The sequence below is a fragment of the Schistocerca gregaria genome, chromosome 9 (assembly GCF_023897955.1).
Source record: "Schistocerca gregaria isolate iqSchGreg1 chromosome 9, iqSchGreg1.2, whole genome shotgun sequence".
Classification (NCBI taxonomy): Eukaryota; Metazoa; Arthropoda; class Insecta; order Orthoptera; family Acrididae; genus Schistocerca; species Schistocerca gregaria.
In genome coordinates, this window is record NC_064928.1 from 142,321,530 (window position 1) to 142,344,916 (window position 23,387).

The window sequence follows — 23,387 nt, forward strand, 5'->3', positions numbered from 1 at the left end:
AAAAAAAAAGGAAAGAAAAAAAAAACGTAATTCACAAATGTCCGACAGATGGTGCTGGGCAGCAAAACGTCAGTGAATGTGCATGACAATCGTGTATAAAAGGAGCTGTAATGAGAGAGAGAATCAGATGCACCAGCAGTCACAGCATGTTGATGTTACCTGAAAAGGTGCTTTTAGTAAAGTTGTATTATCAGAATGGGGAATGTGCTAGTTCAGCGTTACGATCCTATCGCCATAGGAAGGGGATTCGAACAGGTAAAGGTCCATTGACAAATGCAGCTGTGACGAGAATGATTTTGAAGTTCGGACCCACGGGTTGTTTAGACGATAGACCCCATAGTGGCCAATGGAGCACAAGGTGTAATGCTGTTGAGACAGTTCAGGAAGAAATGGAGATTGTAGTGGGTTCATCTATGCACGGCGAAGTCAGCGCTCATGCAGTTGCACGTTGCACCGGCATTCCATACACTGCTGTTTTGTTGGCACTTAGGCGTACCCTCCGATGCTATCCGTACAAAATCCATCGGCGTCATGAACTGTTACCTGGCGATTTAGTCAAGCGGAGGGCATTTGCGGTGTGGGCGTATCAAAAGATGGCGGAAGATGACGATTGGTTGAGTAGCGTGTTGTGGACCGACGAAGCTCATTTCATGCTCCGAGGGTCTGTCAATGCCCACAACTGCAATATTTGGGCTACCAAAAACCGTATCACTGTTGTGGAAACTCCATTGCACGACGAGAAAGTCATGATATGGGTTGAATTTACCACATCTACCATTATCAGGCCTTTTTTCTTCGAGGAAATGCGTGATTCTGATTTTGTAACTGCTACCGTGATGGGTGAGAGGTACGCCGATATGTTACAGAATCGCATCATCCCCAGCCTGGCTGATAAAACACCTGCTGGAACATACAATGTTTATGCAGGATGGCGCTCCACCTCACATCGCTAGAAGCGTGAAAGATCTCTTGCGTGCGTCATTTGGTGATGATCGTGTGCTCAGCTGCCACTTTCGTCTTGTTTGGCCTCCCAGGTCCCCAGACCTCAATCCCTGTGATTATTGGTTTTTGGGTTACCTGAAGTCGCAAGTGTATCATGATCGACCAACATCTCTAGAGATGCTGAAAGACAAAATCCGACGCCAATGCCTCACCATAACTCCGGACATGCTTTACAATGCTGTTCACAACATTATTCCTCGACTACAGCTATTTTTGAGGAATGATGGTGGACATATTGAGGATTTCCTGTAAAGAACATCATCTTTGCTTTGTCTTACTTTGTTATGCTAATTATTGCTATTCTGTTCAGATGAAGTGCCATCTGTCAGACATTTTTTGAACTTTTGTATTTTTGTTGGTTCTAACAAAACCCCACGTCATTCCAAGCATGTGTGTCAATTTGTACCTCTCTATCTACATTATTCCATGATTTACTCAGTTTTCAAATGTATACTGACTTTTTGAGCACCCGGTATTTACCTTTGATGACTGATCAGAGATTATCACTCCACTAAAATTAAGTTTTGGTTTCATTATTATATCTAGTGTAACCATATTCTTCAGTTTACGATCAGAAAATTTCCTGAGGAATGGAGGATGATGGAAGGATGGATATGTTGGGAATGGGCGCATGACAGTATGGACAGTGCGAAAATAGTTTGTGACAAGTGTCAAAACAGGACAATAGAAAGAGTATAAAACACCACAAAAACTAAAAGGAACAAAATATGCAGAACTATGTGTGTACCCACACAGAAACACGAAACAAAATATTATGCTAATATTTAAATATTAACTAATCAAGAAGAAAGTGGTAGGAGTTAAAATAATATGGTAAGTGGACCTGGCTGGCTGACCACCACAGTAAAAAAAGGAGAAGCCAGCCACTCCATAAGACACAAAGACCCGACACATCACTAAACTTTAAAACCTTAATCACATCATATCATCAGCTAAAATAGAGGACAGATCCCCATTGACATTTGCTTCCGCCTTTGCATCATGGTATAAAATGCTCTCTATTAAAATATGGTGTACAGAGATTTGCACACCACAAGCATCGTAAAACAGGGGTTCCTCTCGCCATAATAAAATGCCATGTGTAAGAGGGCAGTGCCCAATTCGAAGACATATGAGGGGTCACTTCATCCCACCCGAGCGACTAGCAGCAGGAACAGCACAGTCGGTTAGTTGACTTCACCAATCGCAGCTTACTGGTTATCACTGCCAGCCATTACTCATCCCACAACTTTATGCACTCCCCATGTAGTGCAGAAATGACAGCCTGCAAGGGAATAGGATACTGTGCCACATCCTGTCCTCTGCAGGCCTCCTTGGCAGCCCAATCGGCCTGTTCATTTCCCCATGTCTCTACACGCCCTTGCACCCAACAGAATGACACCAGTTTTCTCTACCGTTGCAGCAAGTATCAGCTGGACCAACTTCTCAGCGGGGTTCTTTAACGACTGTATCAGAATCTAAGCAGATGAAAAATGTTTCGCCCTGACTATGGCACATCTGCTCCAGAGCCTTCGGGATCCTCTGGGGCTCCACTGATAAATGGTATACTAATAACGAAGGCCAGTTCTGATTACATAGTCAGGGAACACTACAGAGCAGCCAAGGGAATTCCCTTGTTTGGAGCGATGAGTGTACACTACTGTAAAATGGTGATATATATCTAAAAACGTTAAAAAACAGAAATTGAAATGTAAGGTTGGGTGTACTATCTTTCTTAGTCAAGTCTAAAATGAGTCTGAGCTTCTGAAGGAGTCAAGGTGGAAATCTGCTCCAATCATAATCAAAAACATAAGACTGGCTACGCCCATCTCTAAAAGGCAATCTGTGCATGAATCCCATAGGTTGCTGGTAACGTAAAAGCCTTTCCATTAGAGGCCGAGCAACAAATGGTATGCAGGTGTGTATGGTGCGGATAGCGTTTTATATGCCTGGTCACCATAAGTAGGCATCACCTGACGTGAAGCGGTGGTTCAGCAGCTTCTGCACAGAGGCTTGGTATTGGGTTTGTTCTGAAAGTGCCAGTGACCAACAGAATCTCTTCCTGATGCACCACGTCCAACATCTCTAAATAAGAGGGTCTCGGAGACACATAGACCGTGCACCCATAATCTGAGATAACACTAATGCTCTGATACACCAGAGCAGATAAGTCCTATCTTCTCCTCATGTTACTGTGGCTTAGACATCTTATAATACGGAGAGCCGTAAGGGACTATTTTTTCAGATTCTTAAGTTTCGGCAACGGTGTAAATTTACAGCCAAATATGAGGCCCAGAAACGTTGTGGTTTGTTTAAAATCAAGAACAGTATCCCTCATCCTCAACTCAGGAAAGATAAAAATGGAACAAGAACAGTTAAAAGCAACACACAGGGACTTTTCGGTTGAAACTTAAAACCATTCCTCTGTGCCGATTCAGCCAAACGTCGAAGAGCTCGTTGGAACTGGTGTGCTGTCGTTGCAAGGCTTGAAAAAGAACAAAACACAGAGAAGTCATCCACAAACAAAGAATTCTGGGCAGGACTTTGCACTAGTAATATAAAGCTGTTAATAGCTATGGGAAAGACAGACAGACTTAAAACACTACCTTAAGGAACACAGTTCTCCTGCTCAAACCCATCAGACAGGACATCAACGACTCGGTATCTAAAAAACTGTGGTGAGAGAAATGGTCAAATAAAAATGGGATGACATCCACGAAAACCTAATTCGTGTAGCTGCTTGAGGATAAGATGCCTCCAAGTAGCATCGTAGGCTTTCTCAATGTCAAAAGATATACAAACAGTCCTGTTGGACAAACATCCGCTACTGAGCATTATATCAGAGGCTGAAAATACCGCTTCAGTTGTAAATTTGTTTTATTATCACACGACCGGTTTCAGGCCCTCATAAGCCCATCCTCAGGTGTTGCAACAGTGCTGTAGCACCCGAGCGCTGCAGTGGACATTTGCTGGGCACTCAGGGGCCACAGAACAGGTGCGACACCTTAGGATGGGCTTATGAGGGCCCGAAACCGCTCGTGTGATGATAAAATAAATTTACAACTGAAGCGGTATTTTCAACCTTTCATCAAAAGATATACCTAAAAGGTGCTGCTGGCGCAGGGACAGGTTATCAAAGGTGTAGCAATGCCTCCTGAAGCCACAGTGAAATCAACTAAGCCATTGCTTGGATTCTAAAATACAGACAAGGTAGCATTTGACCATCCACTCCAACACAAATCTAGCTAGAGATGACAACACTATGATAATTACTTGGCTACATATGGTCTTTCCCAGGTTTTAAATTGGAAGAATCGGTATGAATGGAAATACTGAGATAGGGGTTACATAAGGCAATGCACTCAGTATATTTCTGTAGACTCAAAAAAACCATGATTTCACATAGAAAGTAGATAAAGTCAATTGTGTCTTCTGCCAGTGAGGAGAAGTTACAGGCAAATGTCTGGAAGGCCTCAATTTTTGTTTGTTTGTTTGTGTGTGTGTGTGTGTGTGTGTGTGTGTGTGTGTGTGTGTGTGTGTGTGTGTGTGTGTGTGTGTGTGTCTTAAATCAGTGCTCAATAATGTGAAGTTACTGTTATGTTTGGAGTGAAATATTGTGAAATGTAGGAATTCCATTACTTTGTCTGTGCAACATGGCTCGAATGTTTTGAGAAAGGAGCCAGGCTACTTACGTCACTTCACAGAAGTTTTTTGTCACCCGTTAACAACTGTGAATTATGGGTGGAGTTTGGGTGATAATGAACTATACATGGAAATTATGAGTGTAGCTAATGATGGAGACACAGCCACAGAAAAAGACAACAAAAATTTGAAAAGCTGTTCAAACTATGTAACATGTAACAGCAGGTTGAACAGTAGCAACTGTTTGAGATGCCCAGTTTTTAAATGATGACTGTCTTAGCAAAGGTGTGGCACTTCCAAGATTTAACAGTTGTAGTTTACCATTGAGACAACTTTCAGCTTATAGTGGCCAGTCAGGGGATAGAAATGTGAAGTTATGTGGGAGAATGATATTATGAAAAGCATGTAGACTACTTCCACGCGTAAGTGTGTGAACCCTGAGACCATGACTAAGGTGATGGTAAGGATTTCCGAAGTGGATCCTATTTCAGTTCTTAAAAACATTGGTGAACAATATTTCTGAATCTAAAAGTAATTTTCGATAATATGATGATAAGTGTTATGTTTGGAGTGAGCCATCATGAAATATTATCTCAAAGACAAGAATTCCAATTACTCATGCAGCTCATTAAGTGGTTGTAAATATTCAAATATATCTAAAAAATAAAGGAAACATATGTTAACTGCTAGGCGCTAGACATGTAGAAAGTATTTGTACTGTGATACGGTATATAACATAAGAGGGTAGGATTTAAAGGCTTCATAACTATTGACATCCATCACGCTCGACTCTGAGGGAATGGTTATTCCCGCAACCGTGATGCAATTCAGGAGAGAAAGTAGGTCAGCATCAGGCAAAATAGCATCAGTGTTTCTTATTGTAGATGTAGATTTCAGCTAACAGTTCAGCTATCGTCAGGGTGTTATAGGTAGTCATGTTAATGTAACTGTAATGACACTTCTTCCAATTTAACTGATGCATGTACAATAATTATGAGTCCAATACATTTCAATTTAGAGATTCGATGAACCTGTTATGAGAGGTCGATGAAAGCATCATAGGGCATCAGAAATTGCTAATTAAAAGCTTTCAAATGGCTCTAAGCACTATGGGACTTAACATCTGAGGTCATCAGCCCCCTAGACTTAGAACTACTTAAACCTAACCAACCTAAGAACATCACCCATATCCAGGCCTGAGGCAGGATTCAAACCTGCGACTGAAGTGCCTAGAACCGCTTGGCCACAGATTCCGGCTAATTAAAAGCAAATGCAAACAACATTTCTGAATATAAAAGAAATTTTCGATAATATGACGTCTTGAAAAGAATGGTGTAATATATCTGACTACACAGGCATAAACTATGTGTTCAAAAGTATCCGGACATCCCAAAAGCATATGTTTTTCATATTAGCAGCATTGTGCTGCCACCTACTGGCTGGTACTCCACATCAGCGACATCAGTATTCTTTAGGTATCGTGAGAGAGCAAAATGGGGTGCTATGCAGAACTCAAAGACTTGGAAAATGATCAGGTTACCGGGTGTCACTTGTGTCTTACATCTGTACGCAAGATTTGCACACTCGTAAACATTCCTAGGTCCACTGCTTCTGATATGATATGAAGTGGAAACGTGAAGGGAGACGTACAGCACAAAAGCGTAAAGGCCGATCTCGTATGTTGACTGACAGAGACCACTGACAGTTGAAGAGGGTCATAATGTGTAATAGGCAGATATATGTCAAGACCATCACACAGCAATTCCAAACTGCATCAGAATCCACTGCAAGTACAATGACAGTTAGGTAGGAGGTGAGAAAACTTGGATGTCATGGTCGAGCGGCTGCTCATAAGCCACACTTCACGCCGGTAAATGCGGAACGACGCCTCGCTTGGTGTAAGGAGTGTAAACATTGGACGATTGAACAGTGGAAAATCGCTGAGTGGAGTGACGAATCACGGTACACAATGTGGCGATCCGATAGCAGGGTGTGGGTATGGCGAATGCCCAGTGAACGTCATCTGCCAACATGTTTGGTGCCAACAGTAAAATTCGGAGGTGTTGGTGTTACGGTGTGGTCGTGTTTTTCATGAAGGGAGCTTGCACACCATGTTGTTTTGCGTGGCTCTATCACAGCACAGGCCTACACTGATGTTTAAGCACCTTATTGCTTCCCACTGTTGAAGAGCAATTTGGGGAAGGCGACAGCATCTTTCAACATGATCGAGCATCTATTCATAATGCACGGCCTGTGACGGAGTTGTTACACGACAATAACATCCCTGTAATGGATTGGCCTGCACAGATCCCTGAAGTGAATCCTATAGAATACCTTTGGGATGTTTCGGAACGCCGACTTTCTGCCAGACCTCACCGACCGACATTGATACCTCTTCTCAGTGCAGCACTCCGTGAAGAATGGGCTGCCATTCCCCAAGAAACTTTCTAGCACCTGATTGAACGTATGCCTGCGAGACTGGAAGCTGTCATCGAGGCTAAGGGTGGGGCAACACCATAGTGAATTCCAGCATTACCGATGGAAGGTGCCACGAACTTGTAAGTCATTTTCAGCCAGTTGTCCGCATCTCACTACAGTTACATTCAGTACTTACAAAAGAAGAACACTGCACTTTAAAGGCCCACGCAAGAAGCTGCATTTCGAAACGATACGGGGCAGTGGACTAGTTGCAAGCCGTCGACATAATTGCCGAATAAAGGACTGCGAACTGACACTTTTTTCTGGCTTTCATAGATTTTAGACTCAGTTTCACCAGTACCTATACTGTACTTTTGATCACATATTGTCTCATCAGGGCATTATAGGTAGTCATGTTAACATAATTGCAATGATACTTATTCCAATTTGACACTGGACTCGCATCCGGGGGGACGACGGTTCAATCCCACATCCGACCATCCTGATTTAGGTTTTTCCATGATTTCCCTAAGACTCTCTGGGCAGATGGCGGTATGTTTCCTTCCAAAGGGCATGGCCGACTTCCTTCCCCATCCTTCCCTAATCCGATGCGACCGATGACCTCGCTGTCTGGTCTCCTTCCCCAGAACAACCCAACCCAACACTTTTTCCAATTTACCTAAAGCATGTACAAGCATTACTAGTCCAAGCATTTCAACTGAGAGATTCGTTAAACCTGTTATGAGAGGTCGATGAAAGCCACACAAGGCATCAGAAAATGGATGTCAATAACGGTGTACTTGACTATACAGCCATATCTAAAGAACATTGTAGCCTCACGTGTAGTACACAGATGAGTGGCTTCTTCCACACTGTCGTGTGCGTACTGTAAGACCTTCGGTACACACACCATCAGATTATTTGACTTGTCACTCTAACGAAGTAGGCAGGTGTCAGCAATATGTCTCGTGGTCTTATCGTGGCGTGTTTATCTTCTGCAGTTTGGTCAGACGATAGAAATGCCACTTGCATGCTTAGAGTAGCAGATTGACGGTGACCAACTTTAACAGAACTTGATTAATTTTCACACACATTTATTAAAATAATAACAATCATAAACCTTACTTAACTTGATTCTGGATGCTATTTACAATTGACAATCTGAAGTTCCTTTGGTCTTGCTACATTAATCTTATTCTCACATATCTCTGGTACTTGACAAAGTGTCTATACATTACTCTTCATGGCTATGTACAGGAATATGGTAATCTTATCAGGCGCAGACTGAAACTTAGCTATAGACTGATACAGACAAATGCAGACTAACGTATGACCCGCGAGGAGAAAAGGTTCTACGTTAGCAGCAATCTTAGTGGCTGCGTTACATATGAATACGCGGATAGTTAGAAGCAGAATTTGGTCCGTCTCTCAGGCAGCACCATCTCGTAGTGTGGAGATGGACGAGCGCTGTTGTGCTTAGTGGGGCGCACTCTAGTGGGAAAGTTGTGTACGCGCTGACTACGCGGAACTATGTACGCAACACACACTTACCTGGTTTCTGTCGGTGGCTGTGAAACCAGACGAGTTAACTCCGCAACAGATTGTGGGTGATCGGCTACAGCATCAGCCCAGCCCTGCGTGGCCATCACGCGGGGCAAGTGGACCTTTACGAAGGCGACAGCATCGCGCCTGAGGCTGTCAGACTCGTGCCTCATCGCGAGGACAGCTGTGGCCGCAGCAGTCTCGACAGACAGCTGTGCGGCCACCTGCTGCTCGCACTCTGCCTTCAGAGCAGACAGGCCGTACCTGTCAGCGGCGGCCAGCAGTTGGGGGGCCACTGCCGGCAGCTGGGGAGCCCGGAGTGTGTACACGTAGGCCAGCAGCTGGCGGAGCACCGCGCCCTCCACGCCTGGCACGCTCAGCTGGCCGCCGCCGGCCTCCTGCAACATGGCGGCCAACACGGGGCTCCTCGCGGCCAGGACGGCCCTGTGAGCCACCAGACGAGTCTCGCCCGCCACCACAGTCACCACGGCACCGTCCCCGGCGTCCAGGAGGCTGGCGAGTCCCACGACTGAGGTCTCCTTACCTTCCAGAACTCGATCCACTGTGTATGATTCTGAAACACGGTGCCACTCGTATAATACCCCCAAGTACCACTTATTGAACTTTGGAAAGTGAAGCGAATGTGAACACAAACCACACATAATGCTGTGGGTGTAGGGGAGGAGAGTATAAGATAGCTGATAAATCTGGACAGCATGGCTACGAACTTTTCAAGGGCACCAGTCTATTGGCAAATGTTGTTGTTGTTGTGGTCTTCAGTCCTGAGACTGGTTTGATGCAGCTCTCCATGCTACTCTATCCTGTGCAAGCTTCTTCATCTGCCAGTACCTACTGCAGCCTATATCCTTCTGAATCTGTTTTTAATGTATTCATCTCTTGGTCTCCCTCTACGATTTTTACCCTCCACGCTGCCTGCCCATACCAAATTAGTGATCCCTTGATGCCTCAGAACATGTCCTACCAACCAATCTCTTCTTCTCGTCAAGTTGTGCCACAAACTCCCCTTCTCCCCAATTCTATTCAATACATCGTCATTAGTTATGTGATCTACCCATCTAATCTTCAGCATTCTTCTGTAACACCACATTTCGAAAGTATCTCTTCTCTTCTTGTTCAAACTATTTATCGTCCATGTTTCAGTTCCATACATGGCTACACTCCATACAAATACTTTCAATAACGACTTCCTTACACTTAAATCAATGCTCGATGTTAACAAATTTCTCTTCTTCAGAAACGCTTTCCTTGCCATTGCCTGTCTACATTTTATATCCTCTCTACTTCGACCATCATCGGTTATTTTGCTCTCCAAATAGCAAAACCCCTTTACTACTTCAAGTGTCTCATTTCCTAATCTAATTCCCTCAGCATTGCGCGATTTAATTCGACTACATTCCATTATCCTCGTTTTGGTTTTGTTGATGTTCATCTTATACCCTCCTTTCAAGACACTGTCCATTCCGTTCAACTGCTTTTCCAAGTCTCTGACAGAATTACAATGTCACTGGCGAACTTCAAAGTTTTTATTTCTTCTCCATGGATTTTAATACCTACTCCGAATTTTTCTTTTGTTTCCTTTACTGCTTCCTCAATATACAGATTGAATAGCTTTGGGGAGAGGCTACAACCCTGTCTCACTCCCTTCCTAACCACTGCTTCCCTTACATGTCCCTCGACTCTTATAACTGCCATCTGCTTTCTGTATAAATTGTAAATAGCCTTTCGCTCCCTGTATTTTACCCTGCCACCTTCAGAATTTGAAAGAGAGTATTCCAGTCAACACTGTCAAAAACTTTCTCTAAGTCTACAAATGCTAGAAACGTAGGTTTGCCTTTTCTTAATCTTTCTTCTAAGATAAGTCGTACAGTCAGTATTGTCTCACGTGTTCCCATATTTCTACGGAATCCAAACTGATCTTCCCCGAGGTCAGCTTCTACCAGTTTTTCCATTCGTCTGTAAGGAATTCATGTTATTATTTTGCAGCTGTGACTTATTAAACTGATAGTTCGATTATTTTCACATCTGTCAACACCTGCTTTCTATGGGATTGGAATTACTATATTCTTCTTGAAGTCTGAGGGAATTTCGCCTGTCTCATACATCTTGCCCACCAGATGGTAGAGTTTTGTTAGGCCTCGCTCTCCCAAGGCTGTCAGTAGTTCTAATGGAATGTTGTCTACCCCTGGGGCCTTGTTTCGACTTACGTCTTTCAGTGCTCTGTCAAACTCTTCACGCAGTATCATATCTCCCATTTCATCTTCATCTACATCCTCTTTCATTTCCATAATATTGTCCTCAATAACATCGCCCCTGTATAGACCCTCTATATACTCCTTCCACCTTTGTGCTTTCCCTTCTTTGCTTAGAACTGGGTTTCCATCTGTGCTCTTGACATTGATGCAAGTGGTTCTCTTTTATCCAAAGGTCTCTATAATTTTCCTGTAGGCAGTATCTATCTTACCCCTCGTGAGATAAGCCTCTAAAAAAGTTTTGCTTCACCCCAGTTCCCAGAATTCCTGAAGATAGACGTTGACTGTGGATATTGTATCGCAGACGTAGTTCCTTTGTTCAGAGATGTCACTAATACCGCCCAAAGATGTAAACATCAAATCATGAGCAGTGCCTATTAAACAGAACGGGTCCGACATTCGATCAGTTCCAGTCATTCCACCAGGAAGGAGTTACACGGCTCTTGTTGTCTGTAGTTGAGCCCTGCCTAGACTGTCAATACCACGCTTCAATAGCGTCCGCATTGTTACTTTGTGCCAGGGAGGGCTCTCAACATGGGAAGTGTCCAGGTGTCTCAAAGTGAATCAAAGCTATGTTGTTCGGACATGGAGGAGATACAGAGAGACAGGAACTGTCGATGACATGCTTCGCTCAGGCCACCAGAGGGCTACTACTGCAGTGGATGACCGCTACCTACGGATTATGGCTCGGAGGAACCCTGACAGCAACGCCACCAGGTTGCATAATGCTTTTCGTGCCGCCAGAGGACGTCGTGTTACGACTCAAACTGTGCGCAATAGGCTGCACGATGCGCGACTTCACACCCAGCGTCCACGGCGAGATCCAACTTTGCAGCCACGAAAACGTGCAGCGTGGTACAGATGGGCCCAACTACATTCCGAATGGACTGCCACAGGAATTGCATCACGTTCTCTTCACCGATGAGTGTCGCGTATTCCTTCAACCAGACAATCGTCGGTGACGTGTTGGAGGCAACCCGGTCAGGTTGAATGTCTGTCCAGCGAGTGCATCAAAGTGGAGGTTCCCTACTGTTTTGGGGTGGAATTGTGTGGGGCCTACGTATGCCGCTGGTGCTCATAGAAGGCTCCATAATCGCTGTATGAAACCTGAATGCCATCCTCCGACCAATAGTGCAACCATATCGGCAGTGTATTGGCGAGGCATTTGTCTCCATGGACGAAAAACGCGCCCCCATCGTGCACATATGTGAATGACTTCCTTCGGGATAACGACATCGCTCGACTAGAGTGGCCAGCATTTTCTCAAGACATGAACCCTATTGGACATGACAGGATAGTTTGAAAAAGGGTGTTTATGGATGACGTGGCCCACCAACCACTGTGAGGAATCTACGTCCAATCGCCGTTGAGGAGAGGGACAATCTGGACCAACAAAGCCTTGATGAGCTTGTGAATAGTATTCCACGACCAATACAGGCATGCATCAACGCAAGAGGACGTGCTACTGGGTATTAGAGGTACTCTTGTGAACTGCAATCTGGACCACCAATTCTGAAGGTCTTGCTTTATGGTGGTACAACATGCAATGTGTGGCTTTCATGAGCAATAAAAAGGGCAGAAATGATGTTTATGTTGATCTTTATTCCAATTTTGTGTACAGGTTCCCAAACTCTAGGAACCGAGATGATGCAAAACTTTTTTATGTGTGCATCACCTGTATTACGGTATTGAACTATGTTCCTTTGCTAAACTACATAGCTACCACATATAGCTGGTAGTGAAACAGGTAGCCACTGAGGTGACAAGAGTCATGGCATAGCAGTATACGCATTACAGATGGCGGTAGTATCGTGTACACAAGATTTAAAAGCCAGTTAATTCGGAGAGGTGTCATTTTTACTCGGTTGATTCATGTGAAAAGATTTCCTACGTGATGGTGACCGCACGGCAGGAAGTAACAGGCTTTGAATGCGAAATGATAGTTGGAGTTAGACGCTTTGAACACTCCATTTCGAAAATCGTTAGGGAATTCAATATTTCGCAATCCACAGTGTCAAGAGTGTGCTGAGATTACCAAATTTCAGGCATTGTCTCTCACCACAGACAATGCGTATGTCGACGGACTTCACTTAACGACTGAGAGCACAGCCATTTGCGTGTTGTCAGTGCTAACAGACAAGCAACACTACGCGGAATAACCACAGGTATTAAAATGAGATAAATGATTGACGTATCCGTTAGGACTGTGTGGTAAAATTTGGCGTTAATGGGATATGGCAGCAAACTTGAGTACCTTTGCTATCAGCATCACATTGCCTGGAGAGCTTCTCCTGGACTCCGTTACTATATCGGTTGGACCCTAGACGTATGGATAACCGTGGACTGGTCAGATGAGCCCCTATTTCAGTTGGTGAGAGCTGATGGTAGGGTTCGAGTGTGGCGTAGACCCCATAAAGCCATGGACTCAACTTGTCAACAAGGCAGTATGCAAGCTATTGGTAGCTCCATAATGGTGTGGGCCATGTTACATGGATTGAGTTGGATTCTTGGATCCAAATAAACCAATCATTGACTGGAAATGGTTAATTTTGGCTACCTGGAGACCATTTGCAGCCATTCATGAACTTCATGTTCCCTATTAACTATGTAATTTTTATGGGTGACAGCATGCCATGTCTCTGGTCCACATGTGCTTGCAATTGGTTTATGCACAAACATACGTGCTGGCAACAATTTAGCAATTATGGTGCGATTAGAGGCAGTATTGCTCAATATTACAGGAGCGGAATTACAACGACGTGATGTGTCCGTGCCAAGGTGTGAAGATGCACTACACCCTGCAAAAGGAAACATTTACCTGGATTGTCTGTTTTTACGTAATGGACTGTGACTTCGGGATCAGATTCTGAAAAAGATATTGATAGAAATGAGAATGAAAACATTAAACTCCTGCTTCATTAATCACTGCAAAATTGTCATTAGTTACGATGCTGAAACTTATCTACAAAAAAGGTGCATTCCTTACCTGTAACGGAGTCTGTGCCATTGTAGTTTGTTGCTATGACTGTTGCCAGAAAAACGCAGATAAACCAACTTAAACCCCTGCAGAACATAATGCAAGGACGTAGGTGTTGGGCCAAGTGAAGAACTTCCCTCACAATATCTTCATCAATTTTGGACACTTATGAAAAACCTGTAATTTAATGAGTCATTATATATTTTCTTTCTACAAGCTACTATAGTAAATTAACATTTCAGTCAACCTTGGATTATTACTTTAAATGTATCCGAAACCGTTTAAGACTTCGTAATTCTGTTCACATCCGATTAATTGTTAGAAAGTGTTCTCTAAACGGCGAGTATTCTTTTGTCATGCCTGTATTTATTGTAGAGAGACCGGTATAAACAACTCTTTTCAAGCTGGAACTGTGCTGTAAAACATTACGAGCTGATTTTTCGGGCAAAGGGAGAGAGGCATGGGTGTGTGTCTTGCACGTAGCAGCGGCAATACACGACTAAACGAGCCTTCAACGTGCAAGCACAGGACAAGGGGTGGTGGGGGTAACTATGGTTTTAGGAATATAATGGCGCTAATGAGCGCTGACTCGAATATGGCTGTTGCAGTCTTCATAACACGCTGCGATGAAACCGAAAACACTACAAAGATGCTGGCGATGAGAATGCTCGTTCCGAGAGGGATCATGATTTTGCGATCATTATTACAACAGTTAAGAATGTCTGTGATTATGAACATTATGACAGGCCATAGAAAAACAATGACTAACACAGACTTTGATCAATCATAGTATAACACGCATCAATTGCTAGTTACTGTCAGCAGACATTTAAAAAATGGCATTTCATGTATTTTACTTAGTCTAAAAATACAACTGATTTTACGTAGCTAGTGTGTCACTGTTTTGAATCTGCCACAGATGTACACAGTAAGAAGATTGAGTGAGTTCCCCATTTCCATCGCTTATCATCTCAGGTTATAAATATTTAAACTTAATGGTACAAGAATGACAACTTGATAAATGACAAGGAAATAATTGTAGAAAGATGGAAAGAATAGTTCTCAGAACTGTTGAATCGCTCAGACCAAGATGAGATATTACCTGCAAATGCTATGTAGGAAAGGAAAGATGAAGAAGAATGGGAAGTTAGTGAAGAAGACATGAAGATCACAATCAAAGGACTCAGAAACAACAATGCCCCAGGGGAGGACAGAATAACATCAGAATTAATCAAACTTATATATAAACAGATCTAGTTTCTATGGGAGGAGGTGACACTGCCAGAAGAATGGAAACTGACTGTAATATATGCCCAATATACAATATTATGCGTTAACTACAGAGGAAACAGCTTGTTGAATGTAAAGTATAAGGTGCCATCCATCATTATCCTCAGAAAATCTCAACCATTCATAGAGAACAACATACAGGAGCACCAAGCTGGCTTTCGACCTAACCGATCGACAATAGATCACATTTTCACACTAAGACAATTATTTGAAAATCACTGGCAATATGATAAAGATATCTACAGCCTGTTGGTCGATTTTCAACGTGCATATGCCAGTTTCCACAGGAATAGCCTATACAATGCAATGCATGACTTCAGAATCCCTGAGAATCTAGTGAAAATGGTGCAACCTTGTATGGAAGGGCCAAAGGCAGCAGTACGTTTCTGAGGAGCCACATCAGAAACATTCGAGATTGAGACAGACCTCAGACAAGGGGATGCTCTCTCACGTGTTCAATGTCATCGTAGAGAAAATAATAAAAGAGTGTAGGCGACAGGAGTGGGCTGGAGTAGAGATGGACGGCAACTTCAATTGTCTCGCATATGCAGATGACATAGTACTACTAAGTGAATCAAAGCACGAGTTGAAAGAAATGTACCAGAAAATGGACAATTATGCACGGAAGGTAGGGCTCAAAGTGAATCGAGACAAAACAGAGTTCATGCAATTAGGAAGAAGACAAGAGCAGGAAGTATTTCTTGAGATAGATGGCAAGAGGTTCAAGAGAGTACACCAGTTTAAATACTTGGGATCTTGGTTTACCATGGACAACAACATAAAAATAGACGCCAAGGAAAGAATAGCATTGGGAATGAAATGCATGCATTCCCTCAGAGAGACGCTCAGCTCTAACACGATCTCAGTGAACACTAACATGAAAATCTACAGCACAGTGATATGCCCAGCAGTAATGCACGGTTCAGAAACATAGAGCATGACTAAGTGAGAAAACGAAAAACTTACTATTTGATGTACGGTTCAGAAACATAGAGCATGACTAAGCAAGAAAAAGAAAAACTTACTATTTGAAAGAAGAGTAATGAGGAAGATATGGGGACCAGTTTTAGATAACGGAGAATGGAGGAAAAACGAGGAAATCTACCTTCTGATGTGACAACCAACTATCGTACAGAAGATAAAGAGCAAAAGAATACAATGAGTGGGCCATGTAGCCCATATGCCAGATGGAAGACAGGAGAAGATGGCAGTAGCGGGGAAACCAAACACCAAATGCCGCATTGGACGACAGAGACAGCGCTGGATGGACGACCTGGCGAAGGACCTGGCAGACCTGGGAATAGAAGACACCTGGAGGAACCGAGCACAAACAGGAAGGGGTGGAGGCAGCTTGTGGAAGCAGCGCGTGGTCTGCAGGGCCTGTGATCGCTGAATATCTGTCTATCTATCAATGGTATTTAATAGTTAGTTTATTGATTATGCAAATGAGCACTAGAAAAAAGTGCTGAATAAATAATAAATGGAACACGCTATGTAAAATCTGTAAGCACAAATCAACAGAGGGCAGGGGCATGATCCTATTAACCTGGCCTCTTCGAGTCTTATAAATGTACTTAGAATGTGCGATTTTATTCATATATGACGTACATTGTATAGTATACGTTTTGAGAGGTAACAAAATGACCATAATGAATGAAAGATTACCAACTTTCTCTTTGTGTAAATCGTTTCTCAGACATACACTTTAACTTCGTGCGCCCACTGAGGTTTGATCGCCACTCACTGATATTTCATTAATATTATCAAATATTTGAGTTTTTAATTACTATCCCATTATGTTAGTGAAGAATATTACCTTGATGGGATTTATTTATTCAGTTCATTTTCAATAGTTCACCAAATTACAAACAATTCTGCCAGAGGAACACCTGCAACTGAGCATTCCAGAGGAGATTGAAAATATCGCCTCAGTTGAAAGTTTGAAGATCATGATGGGTTTTGGGCAATTACATGCTCATCAGGTGTGATATTGAAAATAAGTAAGGAACAGAAGTCAATAATAACTTTTAAATGCACTAGTAAACATGAGAGAAAAATGTACCATCTATCATTTGAGAGGGAACAAGTTTGTTCCATCTCATTAGTATTAGTTTTTTGTTGCATTATATTGAATATACCTTCAACATTTTTTATTTTAAATAGTGTGATATCTCGAGTGAAGAAGTGAACTACCTGTTTATTTAATTCAATTCATGATTACATAAATGCACTTCCTTTCCCTAATAACACTACATTGCCTTGGGTTGATTAAGTTTGGCGTTTTTATTAAGAGTTCGTCTGCTGGTAGTGCCAAGGCAGAGATGTGGTCACCCTGTGTGTCAGTTAGTGCCAACCTAAGCCTGGAGTAAAGACAGAGATGATGCACCTGTTTGCCAGGGTGTAGTCTGGGGTTGGTAACAGGTCCCCCTCCCCTCCAGGTAGGGGAACAGCCGTTGATAGCCGCCACGATAGTAACTCTTGGGGTAGCGGCTGAACTTTAGCGGACGGAATCGAGAGCGACTCTGTCTTTGCAGCCAATTTCACCGTGGGATTATGTATTATGTTTTACACTGTTACTAATCCGCTCTTTTTCAGGATAGAAATAGTTAGTGTGTCGTTACGGCCATTCATTCATTTTTTGAGAAATTTTGCCTTTACAATTAAAGTTTTCAGTTAGGGTTTCTTTTTCAGAGGCGAGCATGGGGGCTCGCATTATCCATTTATAGTGCTGCAATCACTTGGTGCCTTCAGCACACGAGAACAGCAATAGCTCTAAAAAATCGTGTAGTTTCACTTTTAGAAGCAGCGTTTTTGCAATGTTAAAGTAACTGGGGCGTCACCCGGCTTAGCTAACACATGGTCGTTATGGCTGATGAGTAATCTGGATGACGATTCTGTGTGAAACTTGGTAGGACATGGGTGTGTGATATACTTGACGTTCTAAGCGTGTGACGTAAAACTTTTCTAGGCCATCTCATAAATTTTGTTCACGGTTCCTTTTTTGCCCCCATTTGCAAGCAGCACATCCTAACTACTTTGATAAAGAATAGTTTGAGTGTGTGAATGATTGTATAGTATGGAAAGCAAGAACGAACAGAGCAGTGAGTACAAAGAAATTAGCTGTTGGTGTCGGTCACCCACGTGGTGCCAAACTGCACTACCAGCGAGCTACCAGTTTGTTCTTGGAAATTAGTCACGGTGAGGATGCTTATGTGTGCTGTTGATTGATTATATGCCTGTGCCGTATTTTACAGGATGTTTTATTTTTTAAGAATTTGTTTTCTTTTGTGAATATGGGAGATGTTTGTGTCTGCTTTGTTCCCCCATTTTTCCGCCAAAGAGAATTTTTGTTATTCAGTCCGAGTAGTAATCTTCGGTGCGAATTTCGATCACTGTCCCAGCAGATGGACCACAAGGGCAACAACGTAGTCCCATCCTCTTTCCCAGTTATTAAGTAGAAACGAGATCCCTGTTAATTTAAGCACCTAGAAGTTATTTGACTTGACTTTGTTTGGTGCAATTATTAAATTTGTAAAGTTTTGGTGGATAGAGATAATAAATATCATATTAAGTTTGTAAAGTGTCTGGGAATCTAGACAGTAAATGTCCTGTGTCACAGATTTAGTGGTCATTACAAACCCCAGCCCTGTGTCGAGAGCAATGTCATGAATTTAATGATCATTACAGACCCCAGTCCTGTGTGGAGAGCAACGTTACCAACAATGTGGTGTCCTTATAGATCATAATAGAGTGTGGCCTTTACTGACTTGCCACTTGGTTGTTTGAGCCCTCCCCCGCGTTATCCGTTGCGCAATATTAACATAATAATTATTCAGATCATTTAACAAAACATCAGGCCGGCTCCTTAATTCCAATCCTTCCGAGCAATGTATCAAGCGGGCAAGCACGTGTCAGTGAGGCGACTTGGCCACAGACACGTCCGGCACGCTCTAGCATAGATAGAAGGAAACAGAGGAAGAGAGGTACAAAAAGGTAACGATGCGTAACTAAACAGAAGGAACCTTTCACATAATTATAAAATAGTGTTCGTGTTGGGAGCTGTGATATGTAGTCAGTGGAAAAGTGATGATTGGTTTGCATAGCACTCAACTGCGCAGTCATCAGAGCCCAGACAAAGTCCCAATTTTTACACAGTCCAATCTAGCCACTATCACGAATGATGATTATGATGAAGATGAAATGATGAGGACAACAGAAACACCCAGTTCCCAGGCAGAGAAAATCACCGATACCGCCAGGAATCGAACCCGTGATCCAGAGGCAGCAACGCTAGCCACTAGACCACGTGCTGCGGACAATGGTAAAGTCATACCAGATGATACAATGTACGACTGCCTGGATAATAAAGTATAGAACGAGCCCCAGGACACTTACACATTGTGCAGCGATCCCAAGCGCCCCTATCGAAAGTATGAGACATGGAGAACCACCAGCGAGCGCAGAGCATGGAGTGGCGTACACGAAGCAGGAAGGAATCTGGTAAACCAGATTGGCAAAAGTACAGCCATCTGTTGACCGGAAGAAGAACGCGGGACCAACGAACCCGGCCGTTCACAATTCGAATTACTGATTTGTGTGAAAAAGGAAAAAAGCATTAAAAAATCTACATGAAAAGCGTCAAGAGTACATTGTGAGCGCAAAGGAACATATTGAAAAAGGAGCAGTACAGAACTGTAGAAAAACCCCTAACTGGGAGATGGCGACTTAAAGCTTACACATCAAGCAGTTAAGCTAAATTAATTTTTTTTCCATGAGTGGCACGCAAATTTTAATTTGGTGGGAATGGATAAGGTGTCATAGAATACCATGCCATAGTCATGAGCTAAAAGAACATGCACATGAGCCACACCTATTAAAAAATCATCTTTCTACTAAGGAAACTGGAACGTAGCTAAACCTTAAAGTACTCAATGTGAAAACCCCCTAGAGGTCCAGGCTGGGAATCTTGCACATGAAATAGCATGTGTCTTTACAACAGGATAATGTCGGCCCTTTAACCCCAAACATCGATACGTGTACATGTATTTCATCGACGGCGCATTTATCAGTGATGGATGGTATAAACAGAAATAGCAGACCACACATGGTAGGTAATAGGAGCACATACTTATGGAAGATCGAGGCAGCAACAGGAGAAATCAGCTTCATACAGAGGTAATCTCCCTGTTGCATCTCCCAACAAGTAGGAGTTGGAATGAAGTCAACATGCAGAACTGTTTCCAGACTTATATTTTCCATCACCTACACCACTACCGAGTCTGCAGACACGTCCTTTGAAGCATTGGTGTGAGATATTGAATTGTTTCCAGACTTCGAGTTTCCACATATTCTTTCCACTCTGTACTCATAGAGTCTCATATAGCTACGAAACGAGGGTTAGCATACTTTCAACTATCTGGTTCTATTACTTTCATGCTCGTCCAATCCGAAATGCATGCATGTAGGTCATCAGAAAGAGAGAAATTCGTAGGAATTTTTTGTAGGTTAATGGATATTACACATATAAAATCAAACCACACCTGCTTATGATAGCAATATGAGCATACACATAACGAAAGAATCTGGAAAAAATGATCCGAAAATAGGTAAAAAAATTACGAGAATCAATAGAAATACATATAAATGGGGGAGATACGACACAATGCGGGAAAATTGAACGAGAATGAGAGAGTACTTAGATGTCTGCTTAGTGCAGGAAAATTCTTGTACGTGGGAATGAGTGTGTGATAGCAACAAAAATACGAGAAAAAAATCGAAATTGAAGCACTGGAGCCCAGGGATACAGTAAAGTGTCGTGAGGAACGATGAGACAGCTGTAGTAGACTGTTTAACAAATCTGCATGTGTCAGATCACAAGCCGACATGCAACCACAAAGTTATCTGTAGCCACACCCATCTTACAGATTTTTGCAAAGTGCCTGGACATGTGACTACAAAAAACTTTTACGTCCTCCTTGGGTAAAGTATGTTGTATTGCAACTATTGAACAGATCGCGTGTTTGACCCTTTGCAATACTGCCTAAGTGTTTTAAAATGTAACAAACCGCATTTACAACGTGCTTCTCTGTACTCTCTACCAATTATAACCATGTGGTCCTGCTAACAGTTGCCTTACAGGACAGTTGCTGCATGTTTTATATATATATATATATTAAAACGTTCTGCAGTATGTCTACTCAGGTGGTAGGAACACCTACAAGTTGACTGGTGAACTGGATGATCTAGAAAGTTGTTCTGGATGTGAGTAAGAACGCTATCTACCTGCAGTCCTGAACAGAAAATCTCTTCACATCACAACCAGCAGAGGACTTCCAAGGCATGCGTGACAGCTCATGTCCATCAGACCGGTGGAAAACCTGTTTCGGAGCCTTCCTTTAAACGAAGATGCATGCGAAGTATACCATTTTCTGGTCACATTTTCGACATGAATCGAGTAGTCGTTTTCATACCTACTTTGATTCTAGGACACTGACAAAGATTTGTGATTTACTGCGTACCCTGTATATACATAAGCTTGATGGTTGCTTTGTGTCTGTACATGTGTGTGAAAAAAAGGCATTGCGTTTAGAGATTTAGTGCAGCATGTCCACCAAACCGATGGAAAACCTGTTTCGGCATACGAAATATACCATTTCCTGGTCACATTTTGGACATGAATAGAGTCGTCGTTTTCATAACTACTTTCATTCTAATTCACTGACAGACGTTTGTGAGATACTGCAAACAATGTGTGTATATCTGCTTGATAGTTGTGCTGTGTACAGAGTTTGTGCAGCATGGCGTTTAATTTCACGTGTCAACCTCTGCTGCTATGCATTTGTCTGTTTGCCCATACCATGCTTTTTCCCTTTCTGGCGATCATTTTATAGAACAGACGGGACCACAGCACAGTTTCTGAATCATAACTGGATGAAAACAGTGGTCGTTATACACCTCCAGAAAGCTATAGTGTACGTGTATCGCAAAGAATATGTTTTTCTTTGGTGTAGAAGGAAGTAGTTTCGCCATCTTAAAGCTTGGCACGGTAGTCAGAAGGATAAAAAACTTGCAGGGTGGATGTATGTCACATGTTAGACATATATGTCTTACATTAGGGTATTAAGAGCATTCCACTCCACGTAACTAATACTTCGCAAATTACTTGACGTTAACATCATAGAGTGTTTATGTGCAGAACCGTACAACCTTAGGAGCGCATGTGTTTATGTTCTACGAGCGTTTCTTTCTTGCCAATACCTTCTTGGTACTGACCCCAATACGAGAACAATACTCTAGTAGCGATAGCACAGTTGATTTGCGGAAATGATTCAAAGGCCGTCACCACAATACTCTCATACCTACTCTACACCAATAAGATGTGCTAACCTCCTCGACATGCATTCATCTGGAGAGCGTCTTGTGCACTTGGATAGGTGCTGTAAGATGGGTGCGGAACAGTCTATGCTGAACAGCAGTTACGGACTCCGTTCACTCTCTTCCTTCATCAGACATGAGATGTAGAATGCTCAGTTGGAAATTAAATTGGCGACATTGTTGCAAGTAGCGTTGGTCAAAGACAATGCAGAGAGATCTTTCACTCTCAAACTTTATCGTATGAATGCAAGAATACTCTCACTCCCATCCTATTGGGAAAAGATGGCCAATCGTAGTGATAAATTTTGCACTGTGATCGAAGTGCTAGAAATATGTAAATAACTTAAGTGCATTGGTATAAGTCGCTGTCTGGTATACTTCAGTGTATTTGTCTGAGAATTAACCATGAATGAATGTACTGCATAGTTATCTAGCTACATTCACAACCTAGTAAATGTTACTCACTAAGTAGTAAAAATCTGGTGTAGAGATTATACAGAAATCTAGTAAATGTTACTCACTAAGTAGTGAAAATCTGGTGTAGAGATTATACAGAAACTGGGTAGCATGCTACCGTGTCATTGGCTGGCGTTAAAACTATGAAAAAACTGGTAAAATTACTAAAATTGATTGTACTATGTACGGTGTCTTTACCATCCCGTCCGTCTACTGGTAAGCTGTTGATTAATGTTAATGAGGTCCCATACTCCAAGGAGCTTAGGGGACGATGCGGGAAACCCGCGCCGCTGACTAGGCAAGGTCCTAGTGGAGGTGGTTTGCCATTACCTTACTCCGACTGTAATGGGGATGAATGATGATGACGACACAACAACACCCAGTCATCTCGAGGCACGAAAAATCTCTGACCCCGC

The 23,387-nt window shown here is 42.6% G+C and overlaps 1 protein-coding gene across 2 annotated transcripts in view; it reads right to left on the bottom strand.

The window, feature by feature from the left end:
• LOC126292145 (ankyrin-3-like) overlaps nt 1-23,387 on the bottom strand; it is a 52,093-nt gene that overhangs the window by 23,633 nt on the left and 5,073 nt on the right. The window contains exons 2-4 of one of the 2 annotated variants that reach the window (XM_049985984.1): nt 13,861-14,028; nt 13,693-13,740; nt 8,614-9,178 (exon numbers count right to left, since the gene is read on the bottom strand). In XM_049985984.1, coding sequence (XP_049841941.1) covers nt 8,614-9,178; nt 13,693-13,740; nt 13,861-13,948 — 701 coding nt within the window. In that variant the 5' untranslated portion in view covers nt 13,949-14,028. The remainder of the gene's footprint in view (nt 1-8,613; nt 9,179-13,692; nt 13,741-13,860; nt 14,029-23,387) is intronic. The other variant, XM_049985985.1, reaches the window with a different exon arrangement.